At 42.9% G+C, this 20,566-nt stretch overlaps 1 protein-coding gene across 2 annotated transcripts; it reads right to left on the bottom strand.

Annotated features, from left to right (window-relative positions):
- Positions 1–1,929: 1,929 nt before the first annotated feature.
- Positions 1,930–13,130, bottom strand: LOC111853061 (leucine-rich repeat LGI family member 2-like). Of its 2 annotated transcripts, XM_072707456.1 has the most exons (9): positions 11,462–13,130; positions 9,041–10,260; positions 8,639–8,710; positions 7,220–7,291; positions 6,492–6,563; positions 6,306–6,377; positions 5,679–5,848; positions 4,417–4,581; positions 1,930–4,244 (listed from the first exon to the last, which is right to left on the bottom strand). In XM_072707456.1, exons 2-9 carry the CDS (start codon positions 9,214–9,216, stop codon positions 3,427–3,429), a joined length of 1,617 nt encoding a protein of 538 aa, XP_072563557.1. In that variant the 5' UTR covers positions 9,217–10,260; positions 11,462–13,130; the 3' UTR covers positions 1,930–3,426. The 2 variants fall into 2 exon arrangements, with proteins under 2 accessions (XP_072563557.1, XP_023685307.1); XM_023829539.2 differs by having other exon boundaries at positions 9,041–13,130.
- Positions 13,131–20,566: the final 7,436 nt, after the last annotated feature.

Raw genomic sequence — 20,566 nt, 5'->3', positions numbered from 1 at the left:
CGTGTAACTGCAGTTCAGATACTTCACAATTAAAAGTCTTTATTTTCCCACTTGCGGTGTCTCATATTTTGCTCACCCCTGTATATTTTCTAACTGTTGATGAATGACTTCTAAAACAGTCTCCCTGTTAAAAAGGTTGGGTTTCCTCCATCAAGCATGAAATGGTCAGAAATCACCGGAAATAAGATGTTCCATCTCAAACAATCATATATGCATGAATGTGTATATAAAAATTATTGATGTTTTATGCTCAGGCAATAGACACATTGACACGTCATTCTACAGGGTACAATGACAAATATTAGCCATAACATTATGCAATTTGTTTATTTTGATAAATTGATGTGTTTAGAGTGAACATAGATTCATTCTATCATTCTATAGATCACAAAGATACATTTTTACCCAAAAAGATATTTGTGGATTGTAACATTAATAGATGGTGTGGTGGTTAGCACTACTGCCTCACAGCAAGAAGGTTCTGGGTTTGGTCCCAGGTCTTTTCTGTGTGAAGTTCACACGTTCCCCCCTGTGTTTGTGTGGGTTTTTGCCAGGGGGCTCCGGTTTCCTCCCATGGTCCAAAAGTGTGCAGGATAGGTTGATTGGTGAGTCTAAATTGACCCTGTAGTTGTGTGTGTGTGTGTGTGTGTGTGTATTGGTGACTGACTGCCCAGGGTTGGTTCCTGCCTGTGCCCATTGTTCTCAGGATAGGCTCTGGTACCCCCACAACCCCAGTTGGGATTAAGTGGTTTCAGAAGATGGATGTAACATTAATTTCTGAGGAATGTGAAGGTATTTGTAACCTGAAGTTATTTATATAAGCCTGTTCATATATAGTCCATATAAACAGTCTATAAATAAACGTGTATATATGATATGGAATATATATCTTGTCAAGGCTACTGGCAGATGGGAGGAACGAAGAAGCTTTGCCTTGATTAACTAGCAGATTTTGCTGAAGATAAATGTGTTTGTCATATATGGTGTATTTTTTTTCTTTTTTGGTTGGCTGAGCTTTAAATAGGTCCTCGCTCTTTATTTTTACTGACTCAGCGCCCTCATACAGCTGTGAAAATTTACCAAGATCCAGAGCAGACACGTCCAGCTGTTACGAGAGAGGCTCGTCCCATTCTCAGACCCAGAGGGACTACTCGCTGGGGTTCTTTGGGATTGTAAATAAAACCATTTGACGCTGATTTAATCGCTTTCCAACTTTGGCCTGTTTTTCTATTAAAAATGTGCAAAGGATTCAGTTTATGGTGATGATGGATATAACTACAGATCTGGAAGAAAGCCAGAAATCCACAACAAAAGCCTTGCATTTCTGAGAGTCTGATCTTAAACGGTGACTCTTCTATGACTCAATGTCATGGCCCCCACGTATATCGCGCCATCAGGAGTCACATATCCCTGCGGCCTGGACCAAGCCAGCAAAAAGCCTGCCCTTGCTCACCTAAGCGTTTGCGTCTTGGACAGCCCAGGTTCACATCAATATTTCAGTGGACAGCGCAGCTGTTTGTTGCTGCTCTTTTGTGCTAAGAGCAGCACACATTTGCCATGACTGAGACTCGTTAGCAGTAAGGTCATGTACTGCACAAAAGCTTACAAGAGCTCTTTCACATCAGGACTGTTATCATCCACATAATGGAAGTAGGCTGCTAATGTATTTTTGGCTTTAAAAACAACTGCTTGAGGCCACTTCTTCAGGAAGCCGAATTATTGTAGGATATTCCTGGTGAAAAATTGCAGAATGAAAATATAAGTAATGCAAACCCAAAATCGCATGTATAATACTACTATTACTCTGTATTTTGCATTATCTACTTATCCGGAACTGGCCGACTACCACATACAGTAATCTGTTCCCCTTATTGTGTGAATCACTTCATATTATTTTATTAATTGAAGAAGCTTTCATGCCGTGCCACATTTCAGTTGTTCATTCTCAGTGTTTTTATTGCATCATAAGCATTGTTCATTTACATTTCATACAGTTTCGAAGAATAGCTACATTTCCAGGGTAACGCAAGATGCACAAAATCGTGATACAAAAAGTGTGAGGATCACAGAGCGTATTTCATGATAGTTATTATCATTATTATGAATTATAATAGTTGCTGTGTTGTCAGTTCCAACAATCCTGAAACGTCGTATAAAACTTGATTCAGTTATGTCGTACGTTACCCCTTGATGGCATTCAGCTGCAATGTTCACCTACAGTGTTTTATAGGTGAAATTACTCATCACTGTCCTGAGTAACAAAGATAACTCTTCGTTTATTTACGTCCATTTTTCTATATTTTATTTACAAGACACAAGTCATCCTCCAGTGCCAGGATCTATTTACACCAGAGTTTGGTGAAATGTTCCAGGACTGACTGGCTGTTTTATAAAGAGGCAATAGAAGTGGGTATTATGTGGTTTACCTGCTAAGTTTCCTGCTGATTTAACGGCTCTAATGAGAAAATATATAATCCGTGCTAATTACTTACCTGTACATAAATCATACCATTAGTTGGCAAGTGAAATATTATGTGAACTTTTAAGATTAGTAATAAATCTGTTGTAATACAAAATCTCACGATTTGTTTCTTTGAAATCAGAGTCAGATGCCAGTGATTTTGTGATGCAATAAACAAAATGGTTCATGTGGCGTTTGTGATGTTGTCGTGCATGGAGATGTCTTACCTTCGGTTATTTTGGTGAGCCGTTTCCCCAAAAACTGACTGAGACGTACTTAGAAGGTCACTGCTGCATATGGAAAACGTTAAAGCCTTTCCGGACTTTTTTCATGGGATTCGCAGACTGTTTACAAAAGCCTGAGACTATCGTTCAGAAGGTCTCAGTGTAATCAGAGGTGCCTTTTTAGGTAGAGACTGAAAACAGACCATGATCACTTCTGCCAGTCCGTGTGCACAGAGAACGTTAATCTTAAAACAGTGTTACGCAATATTCCAGTGTATGATATGACAAACTGATGTTACCTAAGTCAACTGCTCATCTTATGGATAAGTGTCACCCATATATTAGAATTAATCACGTTAGTGTGCAGTGTATTAAATTGCAAAATAGAATGGATGAAAGTGTAAAAAATGCTAAATCTTTTTAAATATGAATGATGATGAGGGGACTGTAATTGCCCTTAATGCACATCAGCAGATCCTATGCAGATAAGAATTAATGGGCACCTCTCATTCTACTGGCCATTATTGTCTAATTTAATGGATTTCTTCCCATTTTCACTTTCAATGAAATGTTATTGTTATTTTTTTACATCAGCCGGTGTATAGTTGCTCAGGATTTTGTCAATTAGTGGTTCTATTATAGATATGGGGTTACTTCATCAAACAACCGATTTGTATCTGACAAAGGTGCATTAAGTCTCTGTTCCTCTAGTTCCTGGAGCCCTGAGCAACTGACCTGAATTCACAAACTCAAGTCAATGATGATGTGCTCAAAGATCTGCGTGTTGCCCTTGAAGCTGGAGGAGAAGATGAAGTTTCGGCGGTCCGTGGACACTGGGGTGAAGGAGCGAGGTGCCTGGATGTAGATCTCTTTGAACATTTCGAAGACCTTCTTGTTTTCATCCCACAGGTGAATCTGTGAGAAGGTGTAATCGCTACCCAGGGCCAGGTAGTGCCTATCCTTGAAGGAGAAGGGCTGTAGAATCATGGAGCCACGCGAAGGTAGGGCTTGTACCTCTGTAAAGCGCCTTGCAGTCCACTGAAGAACCTTGGAGTCACCGATGTAGCGTGTCATGGCTAGAAAAAGCTCATCCTTCATCTGAAATGCCTTGACAGCCACCACATCCTCCATGTTGGGGATTTCAAAGTGCTGTACAAATTGTTGGGTGCCTCTGTTCCATTGGTAGATGATTGGACACTGGGAACGGCTGGCCAGGATGAGGTAGGCCTTACCATCCATGTTGACAAACTCGGCATCTGTGTCCCGAAACCATTCGTGGAGCGTCTGCACTGAGTAGAAGCCCTTGCCGTTCCACTTGTAAAGTGTGGACAGGCCTGCCTTCGAGCTGTCAGCAATCGCAAAGAACCACTCATCAGCTATCTGGAATGTCTCGATGTCGTTGGGTTTGGATATTTTGGACACCTCGATGTCCTGGAACTTGGTGAACTTGTTCTGGTCTTCGTCAAACTTGTATATATGGGAGCCACCAAAAAGCTGGGCCACAATGATAAAAATCTGGTTGTCGATCAATACAGACTTGCACCCAACGATGGACTGGCCTGAGTTTCAAAGTCAGACAAAAGTTACTGTCTTACAATGTTACATTCAGCGATTGTTAAGGCAAAATTTAATTCATAAAGATTTATTTCCGCACCATCATCTAACAGTCAAGTGGTGGGCAATTTCTAAGGTTCTCTTTATAGTATAAAAACTGGAAGGAGGGATATTGACCTGTGATGTTGTCGTACGTCCTGAAGTTCATCTCAATGTGGTCCCACTGCATGATCATGCAGCCCTCTGCGTTGGGGGCAGCGAGCGCCACGTAAACATCGTTCTTATATGAAAAGGTGTCGGTGGAGAGCGACTCCACTCCCACTGACTGATGAAGGACAAAGTCTGCACAGAGAGGGTATTGTATCCCATAAAAGTGAATTTATAGAATTCATTTCTGTGGGCTATTTTTGAATATTTACGACAGAACTACTGCCGACGCTCTTAGTTCTGAAAATGTGACCCTTCCATAAATCTCAGATGTGATGCTGATAACATTGTCTGTCTACTAAATACCTCATCATCTAGCGGTCCGTATAACAAGGCACATGCAAATGATGATGGCTGCAAATTTTATAATACATCGGATTCCTTGCTCTATACTCTGTGAGGCAGTAGGGCCCACAAAGAATCTTTGTAGCACAAGCGCAAATTGCAGATGTGCGCTGTAAGATCAATGGGGCTTTATGGATGAGCTACTGGCTCCTGAAAACTAACCATGGTCGTTACTGCGGATACATACAAACCAGCATAATGGCTGCGCTGCAAAACAGGGTTTTTACAACTAAATGAAAACATGCAAACATTACTTCTGGAAGTGATTGGAATAAAATAAAAACAAACGTTAAATATTTTCCATTACCAGTTTTAGAAAATATTTAACTAAAGTAATGATTTGTAATGATCATTAATAATACCAGGAACATGTTTTGCCTATTTTGAGGACATGTGTATATAATGGTCATTTGTATATAATACGCACTGTATATTCCTGATCGATTCTCTGAAGATCAGACACAAAAAAATAGTTCAACAACTTTCAGTCTGTCCCTAGAAATAAAATAACTAAAGCTTGAACTGAACCTAAAACATATAAAAACTCAATCGAAATCCATCCATCCGTTTCCCGTACCCACTTGTCAGGGTCATAGAGGCTACGGGCACAAGGCATGGAACAACCCAGCATGGGGCGCCAACCCATCACAGGGCACACTCACACCATTCACACACTCACACCATTCACACACTCACACCATTCACATACACACACACATTCACATCTACAGGCAATTTTGCAACTAGATTGAAAATTGTATAATAATAGTAAAAGCTGAATCAAGTTAAATTAAGCCAAATTTAAAAATCAGATCTTTAAAAATCAGCAGGTAGCATTTTGGAACGTGAAGCCCACAGTAAGGGAGGGGGGGTGAGGCGGTCGTCACCGGTGGAGATGCACTCGCTGCGCAGGCTGGCCAGGTCGTTCAGCCGCTTGCCCTTCATGTCCGCGGGGCCGTCGCAGAACACGTCCGACACTGTGGCGTTGGTGTTCTTCAGCCATCCCATCAGCCACTTGGCCCGGCAGTCGCACTCGAACAGGTTGCCCCGGAGGTCGCTGCCGCATGTGGAAGAGGTGGAGAGATGGGAAACGTTGGGCGGACACCCAGTGTAAGAGACCGGGGATCACAGCATATTGATGCCAGTGGTCACATGACACAGGAAACATCTGCGGTCACATGACACCACACCACAAGGTTGGCACTTCAATCATTGCTTGAGACTGGTACCCCCAACAGTCCCAGCTGAAAAGTTACTACCAACACTTCCAAATTTCCCTGGGTTTTTCCTGATCTTCTACCCCCCGTACCTTTGTACTCTTTGGCAAAATCTCCCCGTTTTCCACAACCAAATACTGGCAGGCATGCAGAGCAGGAAATGAGGACACTCTTTGTGTCTATTACAGTTACATTAACGCTTCACTGCATAAGCAGCCAAGTCATTATAAGCAACGCAATTTTAGGATGCCCTTAAGTACAATAAGTGCATACAAGACGAAGAAAGTGTCCGCTTACAGTTCAATCAGGGAGTCCAGGTCGTTAAAGAGGTCCCGCGGAAGAGCCTTGAGATTATTGTTTGCTAAAGACCTGCAAAAAGAGCCGGACAGGAAACAGGAAAGGCTTGGAGAATGGCCGAGTGTCTCTGAGGAATGGTGGCACAGAGTAAGAGATGGTGACGTATGACAGGAGACGGTGGCTCACAGGTGTGTGAGGTCCCGCAGGCCTCGGAAGGCGTGCTTGGTCGTGGTCTCCATCTTGTTACTTTCAATGAACCTGGCAAATTGAAGGAATGTTTTTCAGCGGCACGGCATAGAGGACAGAGGACGACAGCGGAGCACAAGGGACCAAGCCGGAGGCCGAGGAGTCATACAGGTATCTCTGTGCATTTTAGCCTTAATTAAATCTCATTTTATCGAACTTTGGTCAGAGGTGGTACGTTCTGGTCCAGAAAGTACAAATCCAGACCAAGGTTTTGCTTCAACCAACACATTGACCACACTGTGACTGTCACTCTTTATACTCAACTTGTTGGTCAAAACAAAACCTCGGTCTGGATTTGTACTTCCTGGACCAGAACTCTTCCTGAACAGTTTTGTTCCCCAAGGTACAAAGAACATTACTGTATGCCCATTCTTACCAGTGAGGACACCGAGATCAAGTCCTCAGTATTTTTTCTACAACTCCAATAACCATGATCCTTGGTATTTTAAAAATCCTGACTACAGCCCTGTGTACCCCCAATGGTACAAAAGCACTCATCAGAGTCCGTTTCTGTACCTTAAATTAGACTATTTACTATTAAATTGAAAGGTACATTTACCTACACTTAGGGTACAATTGGCAAACCCTTGAGGGTCCAGCCCCAATGACAAGTAATTGGACCCTCAAAGATACTTTTTTTTTCTGATAGTGTGCAAACAGAAACTTACAGATACTCCAGATGCGGCAGGCCGGAAAAGGCATCGTCTTTTATGGCAGTAAAGGAATTTGAATTAAGAAGCCTGTGGGGATAGAAAATGATGTATTAGAAATATACTCTGAATCAAACTCAAGGGATTTAGCAGGTCAGGCACAGATATAACAACCCCCCCCCCACCCCCCTAATATCATGCTGAACAACCTGTAAAGTTGCAGTTTAATATATATTCAGAGACCACCGGGGGGCTGTGGTTTAAACCCCACCAGGCTGGGCGTCTGTCCTGCTTGCAGTATCTCTCCAAGTCTGCTTTGACTTCCAAAGACAGGCAGTGCTGGTGGGTAGGTGTTCGGGTATGTGTCTGTGTGGATGGATGGATGGATGGATGGATGGATGGATTGATGGATGGAGGGATGCTCCCGCTGTTTTGCCTTTCATTCCATGCGACCGGCCACCTTAAACATCTAACAAGCTCACCTAAGTGACAAAATGAAATCTGAAAAATTTTTTAATTGTATACATTTATTATAGCTGTTGCCGTAAACCCAACAGAGCTAGCCATGGTTCCAAATGATCTCCAGTATATGCTTACAAGAAAATATTAAAGAGCAGAACTAGAAAACAGAAGGTTTGGTGAAAATAACTTTTCTGCCACCTCAAGGTCTCATTGTGCAACAGTGCGATGTTAATTACGGTCATCTCCGTTAGCGTGGTGCACGCAGCTGTAGCTCTGTGGGGGTCTTATTCGTGTTATCCAGGGTGGGGGCCCCTCGCCCTGATCAGAATGAACTTTGCTGGTCTCCATGCCTGGACCCAAGTGGGATAGCCATCGCATCTCAACCCAATTAGCCATTTCACTGCTCCTTGTTAATTAGGAAAGATCTTTGCTTGCCATTGATAGAAATGCTATTAAGATCCAGCTTTTAAAAAAACGGAACAGCTTCTCCCCTGGAACACAAACTCTCCAAAGTTCTAGTACAATTTACTGCATGGTGCTTCTCCTGTTCCACTCAGATGAAGTCCTTTCACATAACTGTGTGCAGTAACTGCTGATAGAGCACACTAGTAAAACAAGAAAAGTATGACAGTAGCCCATTAGTCTCGTCTAGGTGAGATTGTATTGGTACAGACTATCTGCATTAAAAATTCTTTGTGCAACGCTTTTGGCTTGAATTGAAATATGCTCGTGGAGGTAGCCGGATGTACTAAGACTGGCTAATTAGTAAATGCTTAAGATCTCTGCTCTCCGTGTTGGTTGCAGATCAATATCACTGCCGCGTGTTCCCCATAGCCTGCTGGTCACATTTAACCAAACACATGTGCTTAATAGAATTCATTACCACACAAAGACATTGTACTGCAAAATGTACATGGACAGCAGCTGAATATATCTTGAACAGAAAATGTTCTGACCCATTAAAAGTTTACTTACAACAACTGCAAAGAAGGCATGTGGGAGAACATAGCTTCTTTGATCTCAGGGAAGGTCCCGTTGACGATACTCCTGAAAGAATTAATATGATGTGCAAACACGTAAATTTTCCCCAAGCGACAATGTCATAATCGGAGGTCATAAGCTAGACGGTAAATAAGACCAATTACAAAAAGACATCAAACTGACAAATTCTAATTAGCATGCACCCTGAGGCATACTGTACTGTGCATTAAATGACTTTCAAAAATGCAGCTTATTTTAAAGGACCGGAAAATCCACCAGCGCAAACATTTAAATGTCTGAACAGTTAAAATGGTGCCGCAACATTTATTAAACCGTAAAAAGATAACTTAAGACATTCAATGGCATTTTGCAGTGAATCATCTGCAGAATACTTACAGTGAGTTGATGTCGTTGGGGATGATGCGAGGGACATTGGAGGATCCGACACAAACGATAGACTCTTTGGAGCAGGCGCATGCAGAAGGACATCGGAATATCTTTTTGGGATGAACTGCAGGAGCCAGACAGAGCAGGATGGTGCAAAGCAGACCGCAGCGTTTGATTACCGACATCTTGGTTTCCAGATGTTCAAATGCGTGAAACGAAAAAGACGCCGGAGCAGAAAGCGGCTCGCCCCCAGCCTGCGCTGTGCAGTGCTGCACTGGAGTCCTGACATCAGCAGTTCAGTTGCAGCCTCTTCCCACATTTATTTATTTATATATTCATGCGAATTATTTATCCACCCCAGTATGCAAGTTGTGGTTGGTAGACGGCCTGGGAGGGAAATTTTTACATAATGAACGAAGAATGAGTAGAACAGAAGGATGGACAGCAATGGGTGGTGCAGAAATGACATTGCATATTCGCGCGCATCTCCACGAGCGGACTGGAAACGTGCTAAAGTGCAACTTATTGGTGCAAACCCGCTTGCAGTGTATTAACTGCACATGCGTTTGGGAATTTCTGTTAAGCAAAAAACATTTCTCTAAAAAAATATGGGTAATAATATGTTTTAGTTTGTTAATTAAGTCGTTACGAGTTTTAATCATTTTGAATGATGTGTACGATACAACTAAAGAAATAATGTAATGAGGCTGAAAAGTGCTTGTGTTACAACTGCACCAGATGTGTCGTTTACTTAAGAATATTTTAACTCGGCCTGTATACAAAATATAAATACCTCCGTCCGATTTTTAGTTGTCAGATCTTCTATCAAAACTAAAATTAGTTTAAAAGAAACCTGCATGAACTAATACAAAATGTTCAACAGAATGGATTTACCTCAGTAAATAATATAATTTTATTTACAAACTTGTGCACAATGCAGTGTTTCCAGATGACAAAAATAATCCCTTTACTGAGAAGCCTAACTGTTTACCATTAGTAGCAGCTAACAAAGACTATCTATGCTAATAGATCAGTCCCTGAAAGCTTTTTGGCTAAAGTTCTCTATGAAGAACTGCTTCAACTTGTGACATTTCTGTGACATTTCGGAGTATAGGGTCGTGAGCTATTCTGGAACCGATTCATGATACAGCATCTCAGTGACGGCTGCTCTTTGACGGGATGTTGAGTCATCTTGGTACAGAAAAGCATCATCTCAGAGTTACTTTGGTCTGAAATGTGAAGATATACAGTAAGTTAGGGCTGAGGTTCACATGATCCTTGGCAGTAACGATATTGCCAGAAGGTGTCGTGACTGGCATGAAAGGGTCTCGCAGATTACATTCACTGAGGTTACATATGGGGATTTGTGTTATCACCAGTTGAGATGTATCATTAGCATTATATGGTAACAGTTTACGTGACGGGGCACAAATACGTAATAATAACTGAGTTACTGAAGTACAAATCATGAACAAATCATAAACAAATATAGGTGCTACTTGAGATAAAAGATGCGTCACGATTCATTAATGATGAACAAACATGGCCAGTATTTCACTTGTGTTACTCATGACTTGCTCCTTCAGTAGTTTAAAAAGGTTTACAGAATTAACAAATATAGTAACTTCGTCTGAAAAAACATGCATCACAGTTAATTAATGATGAATTTACATGAAATCTGTATGTATTTAAGACTTAATTAATACATAAGTAATAGTATAATACTAAATTACTTGTGTACTAAAGTAAAGTGTTATTAGTTATACTGAAAAAGCTCATCCAATTAACAGGAAATGTCACAGGTTAGGGCAAAGACGTGGCATAAAAGGGGAGGGTGTTCGACCTTGAACTCTCCTGAAGGGGAGCTGAAGGCCTAGAGTGACCCTTTGTACAGCTATTGTGATGCTTTTTTTCCGGTGTATTAATAGATACCACAATGTGTTTTAATACAGTATATGCAGATGAGGATAACATTACCAAACACAACTCGTAAGAACAGAGCGTCCAACAACGCACAGTGTTATATTTATATGACCCTGAGCGTCTTAAAGGGATAGTACTCTTTGATATGGTGCACCGTCCATTCGCTTTCATCAGCATTAACTATCAGTACTTGTGATTCTTGGTTATGAGGGCTGGTCTCTATACGCACAGGTTTCTACTGGGACACTGAGGTGCATGTCAACCAGCTGCTCTCCGTATGACATATCCGGCACATAGCCTGCTAGTAAAAATTACCGTTGAGTTGAATTCACCCCCCAAGATTTGCTTGACCCCGTCCCTGCGCGCCGCCAGTCGGCATATACCAAGGGGGACCTACTGGGGTGGTTGCTGGACACCCCATGAAATGTATTTCTAGCTATGGGTATATTTATCACACACACACACACACACACACACACACATACATGCATCTACATATATACATACCTACACATCCATACATCCATATATGTCATGCCCTGCTCGTCCGATCCTCCCTCGCTACCTCGTGTGGAATCCCCTTGTTACCAACTGTTTCTCGTTGTTGTTAATTAGTCCTGTGTATTTAAGTCCACGTTAGAGTATGTTTCCCCCAGTCCGGTCACTGACGTTATCTGTGGTATAGTTGTCTTCTGATCGTTGCCCTGCCTTTGCTTAAACCTCTTACCCTGTTTCCTCGCTCCGTACCCCAGCTATACATAACACATATATGTTTGGATATATATATATATATGACATGCAGGGGTTGCATCTATACATGATGTAGCTACGAGGTATAAAGAACAGGGACCTGAAGCAAACTCATAGGCCAGACGCACATCAGAGAGCGAGAAGCTCCCGCAGATGCAGGGCTTGATGATTAGTGGCCACAGAAAGTGTAGCAAAGGCAACCTGGCCTCAGCTTGTGGGATATCTGTGCCGAGTCAGCAGCGGATGGCCAGGGAATTCAGCGCCGGCAGGAAATGGTGCCTCATCAGCGCACGGGGCAGAGGGGGGGGGGGTTATATTGCCATAAATGCAGAGGCAGGTACCAGCTGGAGGAAGGCAGGGCAGTCTGGAAAAATAAAAAAGGGGGGAGCTGTGCTTTGAGTGCTCCTCCGTGTCTGCAAAGAGGAGGCAAGGAGGTGGGAGGCGCCGCAGTTTTCACACTACGGTGGGTCCAGATCCGATGGGCTGGGCCGCCCCCCGGACCCTTGTGAGCGCGTGCATCGTCATTTCAGAGCCCTCGGATATCACCGCCTACCCATCCATCTTCCAACCCCTCATCGGGCATGGGGTCACAGCACTGATGGTGCCATTTAGTCTGAAATAACATCTAAAAAAACATTTAGATGCTAATTAACAGCTCAGCATGATTTGATCCCTTTAAAAATACATGCCTGGCATTAGATCTTCATTGGCCATCTGGCATACGGGCATCCTCCCATCGGGCTGATGGGCGCGTGAGCCGGCAAAATTAATCTTGGGGTCGGCAAGATCTATTGCTCTGCAAAAGTTATCATGGGGAACCACCCACACCTCCAACGCGATCAGCAAAATCCATTACAGGGGACCCCAACATCTAGGCCTAGTTTTTAATCCCAGTCGAACCCTGCTTGACATCAAGTGAGACATGGGCAGGTATATAATGATCACTTATTTGTTCATTTATAAGGCACCTGAATGGAATGTGATCATGGGGTCTTCCTTAGCTTCAAGTGTAGCTAAATTAATGCCACTGAGATGGTTGTCAAAGGCATCAAGTAGCTTATTAACAATGGTCAATGAAGGACTTGATTAAACTGATTAATGGTGTCTGGGCTCCTCTCTTCACTGTCAGTATTAAGGTAAACGCTCAGCTTGTAGATAGTTACAGGATTTGTAGGGCTTGTTATATGTTTTATAATTGCTTGGGTAGTTTTGTGAATATTTCAACTCCATTTAGTTTGCTAGTTTCCTTTAAATGTAGGACTTTTTGTTGGGGGAAAAAAGGGGTGGAATATTTCTGGAATGACTGGCAGATGTTCAGGTATGTAAAGCTGGGATAGAATACCAAACAGCTCCTCTTGGAGACCAGCCACCAATGAGCAGTGCAGTGTGGTGACCAGTGGGTGTCTGTCTAGGTTCCTCTAATGTGAAGCACTATCCAGGGGAGCCCTCACTGGGGGGGGGGGGGGGGGGGGGGGGCGGCGAGCAGAATCCTGGAAGGTGCAGGTGATTAGCTATGTTTTCTGCAGAGAGGGAACTTTCCCTGAAGCTCGGTCCAGAACTGCAGAGAGTAACAGCGCAGCTTTGCTGCATCGGGGCACACGCCAGGCAGGTGTGGGCTGCAAGTATTTTTCTCACTGGCGCATTTCACTGCTGGCATCTGCAGACAAAAATAACCCCCCCCCCCCCACCCCCAAACTTCTTTGCAGCGTGACAGAATGGGGCAGAGATGATCCCGCAGATCATACCGGGCCCAGCTGCAGCCACCTTCATCAGTGCCTGAGGAAGATCTCTAAGGATCTCTTTGACTATCTCCTCATCACCACCGTGCTCTGCTGAACTTTCCAGGAACTTAAGTTGTATATTTCAACTGCACTATCACTTTAAACACTTCTATACTCCATGTTGTAAATTGTATATAATTTCATTACTGTTGAATACTGCTCTCTATTTCTATTGTCTATTCAGCAGTCATTTTGTCTTCTGTCCATCCATTCATCCTCCGCATCCACTTGTCCTATTCAGGGTCACAGGGGGTCCTGAGCCCATCCCAGAAGCTATGTGTCATGCCCCGATCGTCCGCTCCCAATGTGTGCCACGCCCACCTCGTTACCTCGTGTGATTCCCTGATTGTTCTCACCTGTGATTCGTTACCCTTAGCCTGTCTCCTGTATTTAGTCCGTGTCTAAGTCAGTAGTCCCCAGTTCCGTCATTGTATTGTATCTGCCTGCTCTCACCTGCTTTCCTGGTCGCCCGCTCCGTGGCACAACACTATGATTACAAGGCAGAGAACGTGACCAATAAAAGTTGACGTTTGAAACTTGAACTTGACCCTCGGTGAACCTCTGGACACGTTCCTGGATTATACTTTAGGATTGTACGTTTTAACATCCATGTTGCACAATGAATGATGATGATGAGTTTTTAATGCAGCCGATGATGATGTCAGGCCCTTCGCAGGCCTTTTGCGAGCAGGCGTTGCCCCTGAGGGATCTCCCATTGATTTCTGATGCATCTCCAGCCTCCTTAACTGCTGTAGCTCCCTCGTCATGGGCATTTACTCCAGGTCCTTCCACAAGCTCCCTCTGGTCCTGATCTCCACAGCTCACCTCTCCACCCATCATCTCGCTTCTCTGGTTCTCAGACGCACACTGACCCCCCTGTAAAATTTTGGTTCCTCCTCAAGAATCCTTGGTTCTCAACAATCTTGCTGGATACATCCTCCTAACATCGTGAAATGGGCTTTCATGGCTGAGGAACTGCATGAAACCCTCACGTGACCCAGCGCAATGGTAAGCATTCGATGGAGTGGTTTAAATGGGCAACAGTTCCCACAGACACACTCCAAAATCTTGTGGAAAGCCTTCAGAGTGGCCACTATTATAGCTGCAAAGGGGAGACAAACTCCATATTGATGCCTACGGATTTAGAATGGGTTGTTGTACAAGTTTCCTTAGTTATAATGGCCAGGTGTCCCAATACTTCCACTCATATAATGTATTTTCACAGGTAACAGTAGAGAGCAAGTTTTAGCCTAGCTGGTGGAAACCTGAGCGAATACGAAATGAACACCCATTAAGGGTGGCTGTGGCTTTAATGGACCAGCCAAGGAATTTATTACTATTATTTATCAGTCTCAAACAGGGAGTCTCAGTGCCCTATCAGAAACGCTAAGAGACACATAAAGCTTCATGATTTGTGAAACCATTTATTTCCATAATACCTACAACCTAACCCCTTAAGTCATTCTTTACCATACTGAGCAGACCGTAAAAGCTCATCTAACCGTTCTGCGGTTCGTTATGGTCACAAACATGCTTAATTGCTTAGAATACTTTAAAATAAAATGCTTATATTAACAAAGCTCAGTGGATTCACAGTAACAGAGCACTCTCCGTTTCAGCAAATGCAAGCTGCAGAAACGGTATGAAATGTGCGTAAACATGAATCGCTCGAGGCTGAGCTCGGCCATTGCAGTGCTTACAAAAGTTCCTCATCTCATGCTTTCAAAGATGGGACACTCGGCTTCTCGTAAGCAGCAGGGCTTTGCTCTTCCTCGGCAGACCTGAGTTGCCCCTGGTTAAGACTCCCGAACCACTAGATGTCCCCCAGGCCCTCTGCCCAATCACCGAGCAAAAAGCACTTTCACTGCCCCTTGACCAGTTTATTTAGTAACAGCGATGACAAAAACGGACGTGCCTGTGTTCCCATCACTGTAATTTGATTCTGGCTGTGAGGGCAAAACAGGAACAGGAGCAAGAACACTGTGTGGCAAATAATGATGACGAGACACAGAAGCAATGAGGCACACATGTGTATACAGAGAACGGGGGAAGTGTTTTGGTGCTGGGAAAGGGAGCCTAGATCCATTGAAGGACCCAAACTTTCATATAGCACGTTGCCTTGGAATAAAATAACACTAGGGAAAGAATTTACATAGTGATTCCCCTTTAAGGAGCACTATGGGTAAGTGTACTTCTGTCATGAACAGCCCCAGGGGTCTCTGGGAAGTCAATGCGATATGCAATGATGCAAACAGACAATCACAGTAATGAACTGGTGAGACAAAGTAAGGTAAACAGGGACAGTCACATGATACACAGCAGCCCTCCCGTACAAACACTTCATAAACCGACCACTCCAATATGGGATTTTTAGATGACAGTGTCCACATGGAAAGTTTCTGGAAAGTTTCTGCCATTTGCATCTCTACATCCCATGGAATGTTCCAGGAAAGTTTTCAGAAATTTACCGGATTTTTTCCCCCCTTTTACAACCTTCCAACCTAAGCAAAGTTAACTAAATAATAGCAAGCGAAGGGTTAAACACCAGAAGCCATTTCCTAGGGATAACTGTCAGGAAAATCTGCAGCTTATCTCAGCATATAATAGAAGAGACTCACAGGAGGACCACTAAAGCCATATTTAAATTGGAAGCCACCTAGAGATAATCAGCATGACTCCTGCTGTAAATAATTCACTCAAAACACTCGCCTCTGCTTTTCTGAGGGGCATTATGCCTCAGTGTGGGTTTACATGGCAGGGCGGCTATAGGGAGGTGATACCATGACAGCTTGATGTCCCCCAAGGTCCTGCATGGGCTCTAAAAATAGCTAGGAACGTGACCTCTAGTACCTGGCTGCTGGAGATCAGACAACCTCCCCTGGGCAGGAGAGACGGGCTCAGTTAAATCCGCACAGGCCAGTTCATGAGTGATGTCCTTACATCTTACAGCCTGAGAGCAGTGTTACCACAGTCATATGAGATCATTTTATGAATGGAATGGACTACTGGGATTATTAGTAAAAAAAAAAAAAACACCAATCCAAGAGCAGCTACAGACAATTACATACCCGAGGGAGGTTAACATGGTCCTGTATCCAAAGTAGCCTCATGGTCACTCGGTTCAACAGAACATAGTGCTAAAATATACAAGGAGAAAAGAGAGTACTCTGACAACAGATAGATACCCATAAAGCACAGTGATGTCATTTCCTCCTGAGAGAATCACAGGTGTTGCCATAAGGAAAATAGATCATGATATAAAATTAGCACCGGACGATACTCAATATCATCTGTATCTTTGAAGAGCAGTCACTGGATTTATTGATGCACTAGCCTACGAACATAATCTTCATATAAAATTAGTTGTTGTGTGCTAAAAATATCAGTGCATCCATCCATGTGTTTCACCTTCCAATTGCTTATCCAGAACAGGGTCATAAACTGGAGTAAAACTATAGTACAGCTCTATATGGACAGGGGTAATTAGATCTACTTTATACTTGGATTCAATGTAGGATAGAGTTTGATTTGGTGGGGGGGGAGGGGCACAACCTAATAATTTAATGGCAAAGGTCTATTTATAGGGGGGACAAATTAAGTCAAATTAAATATTGGGGGTACACCCCCCAGGTCCTATGCCCCAGATTAGATTATAGAAAAATTTTGTTCTACAATAAGTAACGCTACAAAACAACAAGATCAGTCACAGAGAAGCGTTCGTCATTGTCAATGCAATATGTATTATTCAATTTCAAGAGAAATGTAATTGGCATCATACATAATGCTACAAAGGATTTAACAAGATACATTAACGTCTTGTTTAAGGGACTCAGTTTATGATGGCGCCCTCTAGTGGAACCAGGTGGTCCTTCCTTTCACCCTCTCCTTTACATTCTGTTTTTACTTATCCTAGTGTTATTATTTTATTTTTATTATTTATTTTTACCTAATTTTATTCATTGAATTATTATTTTGGATTTTATTTCTATTTTATCATTGCGACCTGTACCGGACCTGAGTACCACAGGTTGCTCCTTGACAGTAATTGGCAATAAAACATCCTTTATCCTTAATCCTTTCTTTATGTACGGAATTAAATGTAAATGAGGAATGGATTCAGTCCCTGAAGACAGGGCTGTATTTCAGGTGAACTTATAAGGCTAAAAGTGGCCTTGATTAACAGGCTCAGCCGTGGTCCTGGGAGGGTGGGCAGTTCAGCTCTGAGCAACTGCATCCTTCACGTCACGGAGCTAAAATCTACGACTGATGTCATGGTTTCATACACCTGTCATGCCAGCCAGGCAGGGCAGTGAAGGAGGGAGGGGGGCAGACAGAGTGGGCGCAGAAGTATGCGGAGGGGGGGCCAGTGCCAGAGGGCGCAGGGTGAGGGGGGAGCAAAAGGCCCGGGGGCAGGAGGGAGAGGATGAAGCAGCCTGCAAGGCCGGGGGAGCGGAATATCGGTTTGACAGAGGAATTCATGTTGGAGAGGTGAGACCAGGAACAGAAGAGGGAGAGGAGGAGGTGACGTCAGGGCAAGAGGAGAACGAGACCAGAAAGGAAATCGGTGCAACAAATGGTTGGAAGACGATGGAAATAAGCCCAGTGTATTGAAGGCACTAGAACTTAAGCACTCTAGGTGAAATTCAGGAGATGTTAAAGCACTGCCTAGCTGAATACGTGTATGTTGTAAAGCTTTACCGCAATGTACAACTTGCTTTTAGCAAACAAGCCGACTCTTTCTTTTTCTTGGAATGTTAGCCTGCCCGGGGGGGGGGGGGCGCAGTGGGGTTGTATGCAGCCAGCTGACCGTTGACCCCCAGAAGATTTTTTTTCCCTACTTCGGTGTTTTTGGTTCCTCTCCTCCACTGATATCTGATTTTCTTTCTTTCTCTGTTGCAAGAGGCCCTATATAAAAATAAACTGAGTTGACTTCAACATAATAACTTGATGAAGTGCAGTGTATGTGAATAAATAAACATTCTGCGTAATGGCGCCCTCTGTTGGTGAGGCTGAAAAACGCCGGGATTGACTGCTCAATTCTTCTCCTGGGTTCCTGACTTTCAGTGGGGACGGAAAGGCCCCTTTGACCGCCTCTGACTTCTTGCCCCTGGACTCTGGCAAGCACAAATAAGCAGGAGTCTCCCCCTTGAGCACATGGCGTCTCTAGTCTGAGCTGAATTTGGCTGAGAAGGGTAGCAGACCGTTTGGGTCACCGTGGGGCACAGAAACCTCCGGCAGTGTGGCCAAGCTGTGCTTTGAGGCGTCGCGTCTGCCCATAAGGTCAGGGCACCGGCTACCCTGCGGCCCTCGTGGGTCCCCTGGAGGTCAGTGTTCCACAGACGGATGTGTAATTGAGACTCTGGAGCTAGAAGAGACAACCATAGATGCCTTCCACTACCCAGAGTATTGATGACAGCCTTGTGTCCAGACTGACTTTTTCTTAAAGGTACAGGACCCTTAAAGGAACGGGACTCCAGGAACTTAACAGAACTGCATTGATATATGTGTCACCTCCTTGCTTCTTCTGTTAACAGGCCAATTGCTCTTCCATCCCATGCTTACAAGAAATAGGAAGCTGTCCCAAAGTTCCATTTGCCAAGGCAAGGCAAACATTTCGACAAATATTGAGACAAGTATACATTGTTCTTTAAGTGATGTGCATTATGCTGGCAAATAATTGTATTAGCATACACAAAAGAATGAGCATAGAAAAGAAACACATACATTTTCTGCGACACATTAATCATGCAGTGATGTGTGTCTATAGGAAGGGTTTGGTGATTCATGTTTCTGTGAAAGCAAATTCTCTGTGTCAGTCTCGGCTGCCCCGGACCGAGCCCCTAATATAGCCCCCTAGACAGCCGCGTGGATCTGGCAGCTACTGTAACAGCCCCCGACTGCAATATGGCCCCAGGTTACAGGGGACCTGAAATACTACAGTCGCCCACCAGCTTTGCACAGAAAGTCACGCAGCTGAAGATAAACACTCTGATTATATATACAGTACTGCGCAAAAGTCTTAGGCAGTCAAAAGAAATGATTAAGGCTGTTTATCTGAGTAGTAAGTGTATATCTGCTCAGGAAAAAAAAAAAACAATTTAACATTAGAACATATGCAAGTATGTTCCACTTAGAAATAATGTATTTTTAAGTAAGAGTAACACAATAAAAACTAGTAAAAATTAGTGATTACTGATATCTTGGCAACACTTTACTTGACAGGGCACAAATAATATAGTATTATTCTATATACTATTATTATACTATTATATACTATTATGTATTAATTAACCACAAACTAGGTCTTAGTTAAATATGGATCTCATATTTGTTCATCATTAATAAATCATGATGCATCTTTCATCCCAAGCAGTTAGTGTATTTGTCACAATATCTGTCAATTCTGTAAACCTTTGTGAACTACTGAAGGAATTACTGAAGGAATAAATAATGAGTAACACAAGTTTAAATACTGATATCATGTTTGTTCATCATTAATGAATCGTGATCCATCATTTATCACAAAGTAGCAACTATATTTGTTCATAATTTGTTCAAGATTTGTACTTCAGTAGTAACCGAGTTATTACTAAGTATTTGTGCCCCATCAAGTGAAGTGTTACCAATATGATAGTGGATGGCTAGATGAACAACACTTCAGTTCCCAAACCTCTCCTCAGGGGCACCACAGCCATTCCAGGTATTTCTTACATTAAGCTCACTTAATTAATTTAAGTAGTTAAATACTCAATGAGATATTGACACATGGGTGTATTGGACGGTCGCTGCAAAACTGGTGTGACTTGAGCAGAGGTTTTGAAATGACTAAGCTGACATAGTTTCACAGGCAAAATACCACAGTTTTACACCAACAGACTGTTTTGCACAGTACTGTATTTATATAACAATGGCAATTGGACAAGCCAGAGAAATGTATTTTCTGTTTAAATGACTTAAAATCACCCATTCCGGTAACTTCTGTTTTATTGCTAGAGTAAATCTACTTTACAGCTAAACTGAAAAATTAGTCTATGAAATTCACATGTAAGTGCCTGATGAAATACTTTTCCAAGCATCAAAA

Source organism: Paramormyrops kingsleyae, chromosome 25 (genome assembly GCF_048594095.1).
Source record: "Paramormyrops kingsleyae isolate MSU_618 chromosome 25, PKINGS_0.4, whole genome shotgun sequence".
NCBI classification, from domain to species: Eukaryota; Metazoa; Chordata; class Actinopteri; order Osteoglossiformes; family Mormyridae; genus Paramormyrops; species Paramormyrops kingsleyae.
The sequence above is the reverse complement of the archived record's forward strand: the minus strand, read 5'-3'. Positions and strand labels throughout refer to the sequence as shown.